Source organism: Dermacentor albipictus, chromosome 3 (genome assembly GCF_038994185.2).
Source record: "Dermacentor albipictus isolate Rhodes 1998 colony chromosome 3, USDA_Dalb.pri_finalv2, whole genome shotgun sequence".
In the NCBI taxonomy this organism is placed as follows: Eukaryota; Metazoa; Arthropoda; class Arachnida; order Ixodida; family Ixodidae; genus Dermacentor; species Dermacentor albipictus.
In genome coordinates this window covers 157,329,417-157,340,938 of record NC_091823.1, presented here as the reverse complement: position 1 = coordinate 157,340,938, position 11,522 = coordinate 157,329,417, and the positions used below count along the sequence as shown (strand labels likewise).

The 11,522-nt window shown below is 47.8% G+C and overlaps 1 protein-coding gene across 1 annotated transcript in view; it reads right to left on the bottom strand.

The window, feature by feature from the left end:
• Positions 1-1,425: 1,425 nt before the first annotated feature.
• LOC139057006 (uncharacterized) overlaps positions 1,426-11,522 on the bottom strand; it is a 92,881-nt gene continuing 82,784 nt past the window's right edge. The window contains exons 8-9 of the mRNA XM_070534809.1: positions 5,117-5,242; positions 1,426-1,708 (exon numbers count right to left, since the gene is read on the bottom strand). Coding sequence (XP_070390910.1) covers positions 1,514-1,708; positions 5,117-5,242 — 321 coding nt within the window. The 3' untranslated portion in view covers positions 1,426-1,513. The remainder of the gene's footprint in view (positions 1,709-5,116; positions 5,243-11,522) is intronic.

Sequence of the window (11,522 nt, the reverse complement as noted above, 5' to 3'; positions counted from 1 at the left end):
TAAATATGTTATTAAAAGCTGAAGGAATGTGCCGCGAAATCCATAGTGTTCGAGTTTAAGGAATAATAGGTTGTGATTTATGGAGTCGAATGCTTTGGAAAAATCCACGAAAACCCCGAGAGTTAGTTCTTTTCTTTCAAATGACTCTAATATAATTTCCTTCATGGTTAATAATGCTGTTTCTGTTGATTTTCCTGCGACAAAACCAAACTGGGAAGCTGATATGACTTTGTGCTTGTTAATAAAGCTTGTAATGCGCACTAATAAAAGCTTTTCAAAACATTTCGAAAAAACTGGTAAGATCGATATAGGTCGGTAGTTGGAGAAATTATTTTCGTCTCCTCCTTTAAAAATTATGGTAACCTTGGCTACCTGAAGCTTTTTCGGGAATGTTCCTGAGGAAAATGCCAAGTTTATTACGTATTCTAATATCGGTGCAAGTATGTGCGATGTGTACTTCGCTGGCAATATTTGGAGGTCGTCAATATCTTTACTTTTACTGTTTTTCAGCGATTGTAGGACCGACAGAACTTCGTTAGTTGTAACAGGGGTTAAAAACGCGGTTTCGCTAACCTTTTGACTCATGCTGCTTAGGTTGCTGCTTAGGTTGGGCTGCGTGCCGTCTGCGATGGACACGAAGAAATCATTGAAAGCATCTGCTAGTTGAGAGCCGGATAAGCGAGTGCCATGTGTGACTATTTCATCTACTACAGTCTTCTTTTTTAAGTTGAGCAAATTATTGAGCCTCCCCCAAACAATATCGGAGTGCTTTATTACTTCGTCGTTAAATTGGTTACTCATATAATTCCTTTTGGCTTGCCGATTAATACTGTTAGCTTTATTTCTCGCAGCCTTAAACTTCTTCAAATCGTCAATATCTTTTGTTTTTAGAAAGCGCTTAAAAAGTATGTTTTTATTTCGTACTGCCTTTAGGCATTCCTTGGTTATCCACGGCTTACGCGCCTTCAAAGCTCGCACTCTTGTTTTGTATGGAAAAGTCTCACAATACAGCTGCTTGTAGGTGGAAATAAAAGTACCATAAGCTTCATCAACATTGGTTTCCTCATAGACGTTGCTCCAGTTTACTTGCGACAGTTTATCATAGAACGTTTGTAAAGTAGTCTGTAAAGTAGTAAACAAAATAATGTTTAACCTACGAGCACAGAGAAAAAAATTGGTGGAACGATGCAACCTTGAATGAATTGTAACGTGTTTCACTATTTTTGATGTACGTCTTGAGAAAATAAATTAAAGGAGAATAAGAAGCGATGAGCTTTCGAAAGTCTTAATTTTCTACCACGGCTGTCTTGCTACGCTCCAGCTATGTTCAACCGACACTAATGTAAGGCTCGCTGCTGTAGCTCCCCGTAGAATTCAGTATTATTTCAGAAAATTGTTGTGACTAAAGAGCTCATTTGGTGGAATACATTTTCTTCATTGCTTAAAACTGAACTAGGAGAAATCACGCATGCAAAGCTACGAGAAATCAAGGGCTCATAGATCACCAGTCGCGCTACGCGACCGAGAGGCATGCGTCACGAAAGCTCGCATCACTGTAGTCGTCGAAAAAGAAGTGCGTCAGCGCCTTGAGCGTTCTCAGCCGGCTGAACGCTCCGTATCCGCACTCGTTGGTGGCATCCTCGAACTGGATGTCGTCGGCGACGATGGTGTAACTGATGCTCGTCGCGTTGCTCTTCGTCTCGCACAACTGCGCAGAAAGAAGCCGGCACGCGCCACCGCGTGCAATCACCGCCAGGTCTGCAGCCGAGCCGTTACGCCGAGCGCGCGCGCTAGTTTATTTTTAGCAAGCCCGCAACCAGCGCAGAGAACCATAAAACATTTACCGCGCATCATCCGAAACAAGTACCCCCCAATAGTACGCAAATTTCAGCTCGACGCCATATTTGGTTCTGCCACGGTGCGCTAAGGACACGTGTGTGCTGCGCTTGCATATCGCTTTTGAGCACTTGCGTAAGTAATTTTCTCTAAAGGCAGTAATTGTTCCACACACTGTAACTTACTGATGGACACTACAAGCGGACAGATTACATCGCGTCTAAAGAATACTGAGCATTCTTGATCTCACGGGAAGCACGTCTGCGCTCCTGTCTACACTTGTCTGTTCTCCACAGTTTTATTCCGACGCTGCCATTGACACACCTGTGAAATAATTGTTCGATGCTGGCGGATGTCGGCAGTATTAACACAGCTTTTTCAACGAGCTTGCGCGTCTTTTTTAAGGAAGCACATTGCGGCTTATTGTTCGTGTTCAGGGCTGGTTTCGTGCAAGGATTTCTTTCGGTGTATTGCATTCCCTTCTTATCACCCACAGGTCACAGCGGGCCGATGCTGGTGATAACTAAGATGCCGAGATAAGTTTAAAGGTAGCGCTCTTCTTTGTTTTTCGGGCCCCTCCTTCTCTAGTCCTTCTTCTTTAAACAACATTGAACAACCGTGAAAAAAAAAGAAAACAGCTCATAGTTGCTGTCGTGCTACACATTATCAATATCCATATAATCTAATAGTAACAGGAATCACCACTTATCTAAGCGACTTCAAAACAGAGCTAGTTCACATTGAGGTGGGCCTCTAAATAGCCTCTGTCAGTTCAGCACTTTATTAAAATATAGCAAGCACCTGCACACGCCGATTAGCAATCCCACTCAAATTTCACACTGTGAACGAGCTGCTTAAGCGACGCAAGAAGCTGACACAACCTGCAGCAGCAGGGGAAAACTATCCGATGAAAGAAATATTCTGGGAAATATAACAAACACTCATGCAGATTATGCGCGCGTGAGCGTATGTATGCGAAGTGTAGCTTACGTAAACCGGTTAGTCAAAGGGTTTTTAAAGGGCTGACTGTGGTATAAAAGTTTGTAAACAGGAATAACGTGCCTCAGAAAGGCTGGTCAATGTTTCAATAGCAGGACCTATGGTCGTCAAAGGCGGCCTCGTCATCCTCGGCGTGTTAGTTGTAAAGGGTTAGTGCAGTGACGTCACGTGCGGTTGTTGTCGCTGGCGGCTGGTTTTAAAGGGAGAGACTTCACAGGAAAGGAGCGCTGTCGTCCGCGTCTGTGAGCTCCGTTCCCAAGACGAGGGGACAAGAGCGGGAGAGTGGGAACGCGGGGAGAAAAGAAAGAAAAGCAAAAAAAAAACAGGGTGACACCAAGACAAGAAAAAAAAAGATGGAATGAACACGTACGAAAAAAATGAAAGAAAGACGGGGGTATGGGAGCGCGTTGGGGAGGCGAGATGTTAGGAAGCATTAATGGGTGTTGTTGGCGGCATGATCTTGTGGCATTCGAAGAGCCGGTCAGGTGGTCAGTGCGCGAGTAACACAAAAGACAAAAAAAACATGATTTGAAAGAGTGACTTGAGTAGCATGGCAGCAATATGTGCTGGCGACGAGGAGTCTACGGTGCAATGTATGGGGTGACTGAAAGGCAGCGGCATGGTATTTTAAGGGGCATTGCCCAAGTCGCTCAACGTAGGTGTCGTTACGGCGGCATCCAGAAATGGCGATACCTTGGGTTAAGGCGCGGAAAAAGGCATATTGACTTCGGAATGTGTTGGTGAGGGTGTTTTATAAAATATATAAAAAACAGGAAAAAGAGAGGGGGGAACCTTTCTGATTGACATTGTGCTATTGGTTTCTTGTGTGTTTTATGTACAATTATTTAAGTGCGTTTCATATTGTGCTTATATATATATATAAAGTTTTTTTCGTGTTCATATTACTCTGTTGATCCTAAACTGTTTCTACTTAGAAAGTTGTGCAGTGATTGTTGTATTGAATGCACGTATGTTTGTAATGTATGCTATGTATGTCTAATCCACGCTATTGATATGTGTGTATACTATCTGTATGTTATATGCTACCTCACTGTTGAGCAATGTACGGGTGACAGGGCCTTAGTCAGAGCGAGCAAACTTGGTGCGTTAAAGCATTCTAGTTGAATGAAAGAGAAATAAATCGTGGGTGGCTGATTACGTTATTGAGGATAAGAAAATGAAGCTAAAATGGACGCGCATTGCAATGTGTGCACTAAATGAAACATAAGTTTCGTCGATAAGGTGATTACAAAGTGTACCCAAGGAAAAATATCACCCCAGGCACTTCGTACAAGTTGTTAACCAGGGAAGCTGGAAAGTGTGGCCTCGATGTTTATCCCTAATTCAAGCCTGACGGTTCATTAAACGACGGCTTGGTAGGCTGCCGGATCCACGGTATGCCATTACTGCTTGCGTTTGGTTGTACGAGCCTGCTCTCGTGCCCGGGCTGCAGCATCGGCAAGGCGCAGACGAGCTCGCTCCCGGTTCAGCTCGCGGCGTTGCTGACCGAACGCTGCCTGCTCCTAAGGAGTACGTATGACGCGTGGCCTACCCATTTCGGAGCCGGAGAGAAACTGCGGCGCGCGCGCTCGGCTGCGATGGAGAGCAACGACGTCACTACTGGCGCAGCCGATCACGCACCTCCCTTCCTCTTCTTTTTCGCGCATGCGCATGGAGTTGCGCCAGAGGAGTTTTCGGTGTACAAGAGACGGGCGGACGAATCGGCTAGCTACATACAGCTTCGCTGTAAAAATGCCTTTGAATGAGAAGACGGAATCTCAAAGAAAATAGTTAGCCGTTTACGAAGGTTCAATTCGCGCAAGTCTCAGGGCAATGAGGGATCTGTGGCAGCACTTCTTTTCCTGCGTGTACTCCGTTAGGTACATGGCGGTCATTACGTAGGCATACAGGTGAGTAAATATGCAAACAACCGTGACCTTGCGCTTATACAGAAACGAGTGACTGAGGATGTAAACAGATTATTCTCTAAGAAAGCAAACATTTATTAAAGATTTTGTTTCGCAGGCAGGACATGCATTTTGCAGAAATAGCGAGGAGGACACATAAGGGCCGTCTTTTCCTTTCTACAAATAGGGAGAGCATCAATACACGCATAGAGACACACTTATAAAGAGAGATGCACACTTGTGTGTATGCCACCACTCCCCGATCTTCACGCGCACATTAAGATATGTATTAAGATATGTATTAAGATATGCTTGTGGCTAGTAGTCAGGAGGCCGTGCTGAGCCACATCACACTGGACAGTCGGCGCCCTCACCTTGTAGCGAAGACTGGAGGCACTGTCATAAGTGAATAGTTCTGCTTTCGCCTTGTCATACGTGACGAGAGCTTGAAAAGTGGTGTCCAGGTAGAACGTGCTGTTGTAGACCCGGTCTTTGCAGACCTGTTAAAAGGAAACAAGCTTTAGCTCACGTTCCGGCGTTTAGCGCTACAGGACTCCTCATAACTCAGAGTCATACGTTGGAAGTGCACTAACAGATATGTGAACGGCGCACATCAAAGACGAGGACAGAAGGCACACATAAAACTTAATGATAACACACGCACGAGCGCCATCTGGCACAGCAACGAACCAACTGTGCTTGATGAAAACGAGTTCTTCTTTGTTTCGAATGTTTGGCTGTTAGATGCAACACTCTGCGCATGTAAAATTCGAGTGTTGCGTGCAGAACACGTTGGTATACGCGTTTGTGTGCCAGGGAATGGAACAGTACATTTGAGGAAATAAATTTGCTTCACTGCAAGCCAAGTCGAGTTGAGTGGAGACAAATAAATATTGTATTGCAATGGCGCTGCTTAAAAAGAAGGAAAGAAAGCAACAAAGAAAGGACGGGAAAAACACATTTTAAAAATGGCATAGTTTGTGGCCGGTTTTGTGTACGGTTCTTCGTATGTCTGTCTTGCGCTCACTCGTGACGAAGACCCTAAAGAGAAGAGTTAACTGCGGTTAAGATTACTTCGATGCCTTACAGGACTTGCTTCTCTCGATATTCATGTTTATGCAGTGCTGACGAAATTCTAACAAAAACAACGCTACCGTCTTTTGATATAGCTGGCATTGGAGCGACAACGCAAACTTGAGTTGTTTCCGCGTGGTCCTGTGCCGAGGGCTAACAACTTGACGAGATTGAGAAGTCAGTCACTGAAGCGACTTCATAAGATTCGAATAAGGTTCAATAATGAGCAAGGTGCTTTACTGGGATAGTTGGTGCGTTCAAATCACGGGAAGTATACTTCAAGAAGGGCGAAAAAAGAAAGAAATGTAAGATACCGGATTTCTTTTGCTGAGGACGACATGGCGTCCAGTGTCCCAAATTGCCACGGTGCACATAAACAGCGCATACCTGCCTGTATATTTTACCGTTAGCAGTTAAAAAAAGAACTCTGACATGCAGAACAATTCTCTTGCCTCAGCTAGATTATTCTTAGAGGCGGACACTAGTTTTACAAAAAATTTAAATGAATAATTGAGTGAATATAGAGTAGAACTTCCGCAAGATTAAATTTTAGAATTAGTTTACAGCACGTATTGCATGTTAGAAATTGTAGCCGATGAATTATCCGAAGGTCTTATCCCCAGAGAACACATTGAGAGAATGGTACCAGTTTCGAGATAAGAGCTCTCATTGTTTGCGATGAAATGCGGTAAGCGGCAACCACTTGCACGCCATGTTCATGCGACAGCGACAAGCGACGCGACAGGCACACCCTGTTGCGCTGTCCTGTCGCAGCATGGAGCAGCCAAATGGAGGCGGCATCGCGAAAAAACAGTGGCCTCAAATTTACACTGTTGTCCGAATGAGTACAATCGTGCGCCAGTGAAAATATCACCGATTATTACGATGCGCCCTAATGCGAAATTTGAGCGCAAGCAGCTGTATCCGTGCTTTCATTTCGCGATATATTGAGCCATCGCACCGATCAGAGAGGTACGACGTACGGCGTTATTTATAGAACGGCCACACAGTTACCGCTTCCCGGCCACTGCAGTTTATGCAACCGCAATCTTTGCCGGGAAATGTTTGCGGTGAACGCTGTGCGCGAAGCTGAGCTTTCTGGTTCTTTTTCTTCTTCGCTACACACGGCAGGTGCCGCTGCTGCCGCGGATGGATGGATGGATGGATGGATGGATGCTACGAGTGTCCCCTTTGAAATGGGGCGGCGGGTCGCATCACCAGGCTCTTGTTATTTTGCCTAAGGTCCTACCTATATTTAAACGAAAAAGGAACAATAACAAAACAGACAAAAAAAAGCAAATTTCACAGCACCAAGCTCTCTTGACCACCATTGGGAACTTGTTTTGTACGCCTCCGTTGCCCCGTCGTCTCCCTACTATCTGCCACCAAACTTCCAAGCGCCTCTCACTAATTTCTATAGCGTACGTGTTCACTTTCCCCCGCTATCGCTGAGTGCAAGGGCTTAAAGGAGGCCAGAAGAGCTTGAACCGACCACTGGGTAGACATCTTCACATACTAATAAAACTTGTTCTATCTTGTTCTGTAAAAGGTGTTCTATCCGCCTGCGACACAGCTCGAACATCATCACCGTGAGCACCCCTCACGAGGCCACGGTGGCCACCCTCATGAAAATTATAAGCCTCACCTTTCACGGACGATCACACCCTGTGAAGGTGTATCTATCAACACCCGAAGGCCTGCCTAAAGGTGTCGTGCACGGCATCGACGCAGGCACCGGCGAAGAAGAGCTTATGGCGAATCTTCGGGTCCGCACACATGGAGTCCGCATCGTGCGGGCCCGTATGCTCGGACAATCCCAGACAGCGCTACTCCACTTCGAGGGACCCCAGGTGCCTAGATTTGTATATTACTACGGAGGGGAGATGCCTTGCCGAGACAACCAGCCGACAAGGCAGTTCTGCTCCATCTGTAGAATCACCGGACACCGACCAGACGTCTGCCCCAACCCAACGGTTCGTGCGTGCGATGTTTGCAACCACATTAACCCAGACGCCGGGCACACTTGTGTTCCGAAGTGCGCCCTGTGCAGAGGGGCCCATCTCACGGCCGCAACAGAGTGCAACAACAAGCTCAAGCGCATTCCACCCAGATGGAAGCCTGCCTCCACCACCACAGCCAAAACCCAACGACCGCCCCGCCCGGTCCCTCAGTCGACCAAGGCAGCTGAGCTTCGCCCGCGATGGTTCAGCTCCGAGCGGGAAGACTCCGACTACTCGGAGTCTCTGAGCATCTACGGATCCCGGTCCGGTTCCAACCCAAGGTATAGGTCCCACTCCTGTTCTCGCCCCCGGTCTCATTTTCGGTCGCCCAGACGGCGATCTCAGTCGACGCCCAAACAAGGACAGCAGGCAGCACCAGCCACCGCAGCACTCAAAGACAAGGGGCCCCGGCAACACCACTGAAAGACCAAGGAAGCCTCACTCAAGAGGACTACCACCAAAGAACACGAGGTAAGCTCGGCAGCAGTAGCCTCTCCCTCGTATAAAAAACCACAGACGCCACCATTTGTTAAATTGGAACAGGAACTCGCCACCATGCGCGCACAGATACATATACTCACACAAGAAAACAGACAACTCAAACAACAAGTGATAAAGCTCACACAAATACCACAAGAGGTGGCTCCACACAAGGACATCATTGACCTACAAATCCATGTCGATGCCATCCGCACCCAGATGCAAGCCTTCATGGACGCTACACGCGCCCAGTTGGAACAAATAACACAGACTGCAATACAACGCACAGATGCAGCAATAAAACACATGGAAGCCACTGCAGACAGCAAGCTTAGAAACCAGCTTCACTCCATAAAACTACGAAAGACGCTATGACAGAACCTTTACAAGGCCACACCTGTAGCAGCACCGAACCAAATCGTAACATCACCGACCACAATGTCCAACAATGCCTAGACCATACAGGCAAGTCAAAGAAAACTCAGAAATTTGGCAATGGAACTGCCATGGGTACCGGAGGAAGAAAGGACTGCTGACAGAATTGATCGCCCATTCGTCAAAGCCACCGGGGGTCATAGCCCTACAAGAGCCCGATACCCCACCAACACTACATGGCTACGAAGAATACCACACAAGTCAAAACGACAAGTGGAAGGTAGCCACACTAGTAGACAGAAACATCACAACCATACAACACAAACCCATAGACGACGTGGACATACTACATGTACTTCTCGAAATAATATACAAAGGCAACCAGAAACAGAGCGCCTTCGTCCTCAACATTTATTGCACCCTCCCCCCCCCCCCAGCCAAAGGCGGTACAACATAGAAAAACTCTTTGGGGACACCCTCCGCCTCGCTAAAGACAGTCCCTTGGTAATCATAGGCGACTTCAACGCTCAGAACATGCTATGGGGGTACCAGAAGCAGGATTGGAAGGGTCTCCAGCAACAAACACTAATTTAATAGTGTCATCTCACACTCATCACAGACCCGAACATACCGACGAGGGAAGGGAACAGCGTAACACGCGACACCACTCCCGACCTCACCTTCCTCACTCAAACCACGCGAGCCGAATGGCTCAACACACTTGAAAACCTTGGCAGCGATCACTACATACTAAACATAACACTACAGACTGGACGCCTACGCAGGCAGATCGGCACAGCTAAACTCACTGACTGGCGAAAAATCAGGGAAGCCCAAGAACAGGACGCCGACACAATCACGAACCTGGAAGACTGGTCCGACAACCTCCGTCGACATAAACAACGCCATACAAAGGAAATCGCCAGAACGGAAGAGGCCCCAGAGGTGGATCCCCACTTACTACACATGTGGGATGCCAAACGGGGCCTTACCCGCCGCTGGAAAAACAGAAATATAACAGGAAACTGAAAACGCGCATAGCACAAATAACAGCGGAAGCAGAAGAATATGCCATGCAACTCGCCTCAGCGAACTGGTATAGATTCTGTGACTCCTTCGGTTGCACGGTGGACACGACCAAGGCGTGGCACATCCTGAAAGCCATCCTGGACCCCAACAAAACCAAAGGAGAGGGACACAGGGCTCTGTAACGGTTACTACACACCTACCCAGGCAGCCAACAAGACCTCATCGATGCCGTTAAGACCAAGTGCTATGGAGATCCCACTCCCACACAACCATGTAGAACACCCTACACAGGACAACCCAACGCTCTAATGGACGAACCTATCACCGAAAACGATTTGAAAGCAGTCATCGCAGCCACCACCCGTAACACAGCGGCGGGCACGGACCAAATCATGAATTCGATGATCAGAAACCTGAGCGACAAGTCTATCTCCGCGCTCACGGCCTTTCCCAACCAACACTGGGAACAAGGTACGGTACCGGCGATGTGGAAACACGCACGAATAATCATGATCCGTAAACCGGGCAAGAAATTGGCAATTGAAAACCTCAGACCCATATCGCTCACGTCTTGCCTCGGCAAGGTGTACTAAAAAATTATAAACACGAGACTACAGAGACACTTGGAAGATAACAAACACCCGCCGGACACCATGTTCCGTTTCCGCGCAGACCTGTCCACACAAGATCTGCTACTCGAAATCAAGGAAGAAGTCCTCAGTAACGTTTCCCGCAGTGGTGAAAACGTCCTCCTAGCAATCGACATCAAAGGGGCTTTCGACAACGTCAGCCACACAGGAATCCTAGAAGGGCTGGCCAACACCAACTGCGGCGAGCGAACGTACAAATATGTTCAGAGCTTCCTGAGCCACCGCACGGCGGAGCTGAAGATGGGAAAGATCCAGACTCCAGTGTATCACCCTCCCAACAAGGGCACACTACAATGTGCTGTCATCTCTCCCACGCGGTTCAACATCGCCATGATCGGTCTCGCAAGCCAACTGCAGGACGTAGCAGGTCTTCGGCACGCAATCTACGCAGACGATATAACACTCTGGACCACAACAAGGTCCCTCGTTGAAAAAGAAGAATGGCTGCAAACTGCAGCAAATCTCACCCAAGATTACGTCAGCCAACGGGGTAGTGCTCCCCCGAGAAATCTGAGCTCCTACGAGTCTGGCGAGGCCGGGGTAACCACACAGTCCCCACAGACCCAACAAGAAGATTCGAGGTACGCCTCAACAGGGGCCTCATACAAGAGAAGCCATTGCTGAGGGTACTGGGCATGTGGCTGCAGTCCAACCAGCGGGCCACACACACCCTTACACTCCTCAAATCCAAGAACAGAGGCATGAAGGAAAGGGACACCCTCCGACTGGTCAATAGCCTAGTGGTGAGCAGAATCACATACAGCCTGCCTTACTACCACCTCACACAGTCCGAGACAAAGCAGGCCGACACACTTTTGAGGATGGCTTTGAAGACCGCTCTCCGCCTGCCGATGAGTACATCGAGTGAAAAATTATTGGCGCTAGGGTTGCACAACACCCTCAGCGAACTGACAGAAGCCCATTACGTCTCGTAACAACAGACACTTGCGCGGACTCGCACGGGCCGGCAGGTCCTACAAACCTTGGGGTTCCCAGCAATAACAACACGAACCCAAGAAACCTGCTTGATACCTCGTCACGTCCACGACAGGTTTCACCTTGCCCCGATACCACGCAACATGGACCCTAACCTACACTCCGGTAGGAGGAGAGCAAGAACCCAGTATATGGAGAAAACGTTCAGGTTCAATACCACGGCCCGTTTTACGGGC